Source organism: Macrobrachium rosenbergii, chromosome 7 (genome assembly GCF_040412425.1).
Source record: "Macrobrachium rosenbergii isolate ZJJX-2024 chromosome 7, ASM4041242v1, whole genome shotgun sequence".
In the NCBI taxonomy this organism is placed as follows: Eukaryota; Metazoa; Arthropoda; class Malacostraca; order Decapoda; family Palaemonidae; genus Macrobrachium; species Macrobrachium rosenbergii.
This window is the reverse complement of record NC_089747.1, coordinates 13337501-13342500: the sequence shown is the minus strand read 5'-3', so window position 1 is coordinate 13342500 and position 5000 is coordinate 13337501. Positions and strand designations below refer to the sequence as shown.

The following is a 5000-nucleotide window of genomic DNA, read 5'->3' as shown; positions in this document are numbered from 1 at the left end:
AGCGACTATTTTAGCCTTTCAAAAATTATTCATAAAATGGCTTTTAAGACCTCTTCATTCTCTCTGAAATGACTCTTCCTAATTTTAATATTCTTATCAAAACGACACCTGCTGACTTTAAATTTCTCCATAAAATAACCTAATGACTAATACAAACCCGACTCTCAAATTCTCCAGAAAACTTATATTTTTTACTTTAAAGATTTCTGTTAAATGATTCCTCTCTACTTACATACTATGCCGAATATGGCATTTCCTGACTCAAAGTCTCACTAAAAATAGCTCTTCCAACATTCAAGTTTTTCATAAAATATTTTTTTTATGAATAAAAATCTTGAACTGGCCGTAAAACTTTCTTTCTTCATTCATAAAAATAATAAATTTTCCGCAAAACTTTCTTTCTTCATCCATAAAAATCATAATAAAATCTAAAAATCAGAAATTTTTAAAACTCTTTATATTCAGCTATAAAAACATAAATTTTTTACAACTTTTTTTATTCAGCTATAAACATCATACATTTTCCGTAAAACTTTTTTTATTCAGCTATAAAAATCATATATTTTCCGTAAAACTTTCCTTCTTCATCCATAAAAATCAGAGATTTTCCGTAAAACTTTTTTTTTTATTTAGCTATAAAAATAAAAATAAAAATTTCCGTAAAACTTTCCTTCTTCATCCATAAAAATCAGAGATTTTCCGTAAAACTTTTTTTTTATTCAGCTATAAAAATAAACAATTTTCCGTAAAACTTTCCTTCTTCATCCATTAATATATATTTTCCTTAAAACTTTCTTTCTTCATCCATACAAGTCATAAATTTTCCGCAAAGCTCTCTTTTTCCATCTATAAAAACCATAAACTTTCGAAACCATTTTCGTTCCCTTCTTGCAAAGCTTTCTCCTCTCCTTCATCAATGCTCTCATTATTTACACGCCTACTTCAGCATTCTAGGCTCCGTTCTGTTTTCCTCTCACTCTCAAGTCATAAACCTTGGTAGTTGTCTTACTTGTCTCCTGCTCCTCCTACTTAAATTCTCTCACTATTTATCTCCATATAAACATTTTCCCTCGGAATCTTTTTCCTCTTCTTCTCATTTATCGGGCTTTTTCTCATCTTCTCCCTCTTCCTCTTTCCATAATTTTTATTGCCTTATCTTCTCCCTCTTCCTCTTTCCATAATTTTTATTCCCTTATCTTCTCCCTCTTCCTCTCCTCCCTCTTGACTCACCTTGCCTTCTCCACCATCGCGAATCGAGACAAACAAAATGTCCTCGCCGCCGGGCCAAGTTACCTGCCAGCCAACTATACTATAAATACCCCCATAACAGATACCCTACACAATCACATCTGACACACCAGCTATGCCACCTGTGCCCGAACAGGCGCCTCTTCGTCGTTGTCTCAAGCCCTTTTTTTTTTTCTTTTTTTTTATTTCCCTCCCCTTAAGCCACTCTTTTCCATCTGGTTAATTTCTTTTAAATCTTACTCTTGTTTCGGCTTTAGGGAGTTCTTTTGCAAAGGGGAGAAAGTGAAGTTCGCGTACTCTATAATCCCAATTTGGGGGAAAGGAACAGAGATGGAACAGGTGAGTTTTATCTTTCTAGGAATAAAAGCAATGGGGACTAACGAACTGGGTTTAATGGCCTAGAATTTGAATGGTCCTGATTCACAGGAGTTCCCAAATGAAAAATTTTTACTCTATAAATAAAGCCACATTACCAACAAAACACCAAAATATTACCAAGACATATTGTTTTCTATGAAAAAATTAGTTGTCTAACGAATGCCATGAACTGATCTCAATTTATTACCGTCACTGAATATAAAACAAATCATTCACTATTACTAAGAATCTATAAAGAAAGCATGGGCAAGACCAAGATATAGTAATAGTGGCTTTTAGTGTTAACTTTGTTCATCATAATATCAATAATGGACTTTTAAATAGAACATATTCGATAGTAACAAATTCTTATAGGCATTTCTCTTTTAAATACTGACAGTATTAAAAGTATGAAGTAGCAGAGATCCTTTATCAAGGGGGCATTTCTCTTTAGCACTTCTATTATTCACAAACTAGAATTATAAAGTTGCTAAGAAGACAAAGTTATCTTAGCATGCTTGAAAGGACAGTTTAACCTCTAACAATTCTTTCACCAAGGTTAACACAAATATAAAAGGCGACCTTCGAAAACCAAACTTAAAAAAATATTTGAATAAAACATATATTTTGCTGATGATTCCTTTAATTTTTTTATTTTTTATTTTAACACACCTAACTTCAATAAAACCAACTTGTTTCGCCGAATCTTGAATACCTTGGAAAGTTTGCTTTCTTTAAAACTTTTTAATCCCTACTTTCGATAAGCTTATGTAACCCTGTTTCTCTCATTTTTTTTATGTGGCAAAGTTTTCCCACTCATTTTATAAAGCTTTTAACATTTCTATACAAAAAAAGTCTTCTTGGAACCACGTCTTTCAAGTCATGACATCGTTTTACTTGCTGAAGCCTTATGCTACTGTCTACTGTCAAATTTTTCTTCTGGCTAACGCTTTACGCAATTGCTCTAAATCGCCATCAATCAACGCGTATTATCAACTACTCACTCCCTCTCAATTCATCTCATAATCGTTATTTTAATTTGCGTAATGTCCAATTCTCAAACTTTCCTCGTCATCACATCCACAACTACATAAACAACCAGACTTGATACTCATTTGTTTTAGAGTTTCAACCGAATCATTTGCTCTTACTGCTTTTCTGACAAAGGTGGAATTTTTGAGGACAAAGAACGTGGTCATGAATTTAGTGTGGAGTGGCTAATCTCTGCAGGAGATAAATGTTAGTTGGTGACAGCAAGGAGGGGTTTCCCATACTGATGAATGAGGTTAAGAGGTCTCAAGTAAATATTAGCAAAAGCAAGACTATGAAGTTAAAAGGAAACCAGAAAGGTAGAATGAGGCAAGAAAATGGAAAGTAGCAGTATCTCGAAAAAAAAAAAATTTTTGGAGAAGATAGGTTACTATGAAAGCAGAGTTAGAAAGTATGAAGGTATTAAGTTGAAAAAAAAAAAAAAACTGATTGCGATGTAAATGTAATCACCAGGGATGGAACGGTGAAAAAAGTAAAATATGATGATGTTATATAAATGCTAAAATGATGAACAACTGTTTCGAGATGGCTTAGTCATGCGGAGAGAATGAAGTCTGGAACGATGGTAAGCAGGGTATAATGTTGTCTGGATGCAAGCACTAGTGATAAGCCTTCAATGTGGATAAACATACCGGCTCAAGTTCTGGAAGCTTCCAGCACAAGTGGTTTATTCTTGATCCAGCTGTTAGTAAAGGATAAACGCAGCAGTGAGCGGTTAGCTTTTTTTTGGAGCCACCTTTCTGAAGGCTAACAGCAATTTTCTATTCTTATAATACATATCGGTATAAGGATTCTATCCCAAATTCAAGTACTTCATTGAAACGGGGATGCTGTGACATTGGGATCTGACATTACTTGGTAGTACCCCTTTCCAAGTGCTAACCCAATAAGGTTACATATTTTTGCTGATTTAAAAAGAATGAACTGCATGCTTACAACAATGTCCAGACTACCTGCATATCCTACGTACGTCTAGACAAAAGACATAAACCATGTACACATTTTTCTCTTTAAATCTTTCCGTCCTTCACATAAATAGAACATGACTGATAACCAATTTAAGGCAATCCATCCTTCCTCCTCTTTACCAATTAGCCAATTTTGTTTGGAATTACAATTCACGGTATTATCCATTTTACCTTATTATTAAAGAAATAATCTATAATCAACCTTGTTTGCCGGTCATCTTGTGTCTTCCAACCCGTACAGCAAATCAAAACCTTAAAATACATCATCTCTACAATAATTTATCCACTCTTGACTTATTCCTACATTCCTGCAATTTCACCTCACACCTTCCACTCGTCACTATCTAAGTCATTCTCAGGCATGCAGCAATTCTGACATTCAACATGTCTGTCTCTCTTCCATCATCACCATTCGCCATCCTTTCGAAATGTTCGTTCAAAATACATACCAAATGTAACTGAATTCTCATAAGTTAGCACACTTCCATCAGCACCTTTCATCCAAAACATCCATTTGCTGCTTTTAACCTCACGCCTTGCATTCGTCTGTCTACAACGTGCTTTAGTCCGCCCTGAAATTTCAACTCGAACCTTTCCGTGTCATTTATATTTCCCTTTTAAGTGATGTCATTATACATGGATTATTCTTCTTCCTTTACTGTTTACCATCATAAGTTTCTTTTCAACTCTCTAGCGCATTCCAAACGGCATTCTTGCATGAAAATCCATACATATACCATACCTGATCTGATGAGCAACTGGCCTCCTGAAAGGAAAAAAAAAAAAAACTATTAATTTTTACTTAATTTTCGTTAAGAGTAATGCAGGTTTCTTTCAAGGTCAAATTACGATGAGCATTTACATACATCAATAATTTTCTCTAAACAAATATAAGCGCTCTTACTTCAAATCAGTCACACACGGGCATAATTTATACCCAGGTCTATATTACATGATTATCCTCGTAATCACGTAAACATAATAATGTAAACGCACAATAGCGAATTAGCAAAAACCTTTATTATTTTTGTTCGTTCTATCTTTACTCCAAAAGATTCTGCTGTGGAAAAAGTGTTAATAATCCTCATCAAGTACATAAATAAAAAATAAAAAGTTCCCAGCACAGGATTTAAATCTGACCTCATCTACAAAAAAAAAAAAAATAGAAGGGATGATGATGATGATGATGGCTATGCAGATGATGACAGTAGTAGTCACAGAAAAATAAACAAATGAAATCCGATGATAATATTTTCAGAGGTATGACCATATTGAAGATGATAATATTGTAGCGACACGACATTAATGGCGAAGTTATTAGTGTAATCACACTGTTCAAGATTTATTTTTTCAATTGACTTTTAGTTATTTTCATTA

General features: G+C 33.8%; 2 protein-coding genes across 2 annotated transcripts in view; both read right to left on the bottom strand.

Annotated features, from left to right (window-relative positions):
* The window catches only part of LOC136840144 (pseudouridylate synthase RPUSD2-like), a 1228991-nt gene that overhangs the window by 1029974 nt on the left and 194017 nt on the right, over positions 1-5000 (bottom strand). The window lies entirely within an intron of this gene.
* LOC136840145 (uncharacterized) overlaps positions 1142-5000 on the bottom strand; it is a 439059-nt gene continuing 435200 nt past the window's right edge. Inside the window, exon 2 of the mRNA XM_067106575.1 lies at positions 1142-4389. Within this exon, the coding sequence (XP_066962676.1) occupies positions 4306-4389 (84 nt within the window). The 3' untranslated portion in view covers positions 1142-4305. The remainder of the gene's footprint in view (positions 4390-5000) is intronic.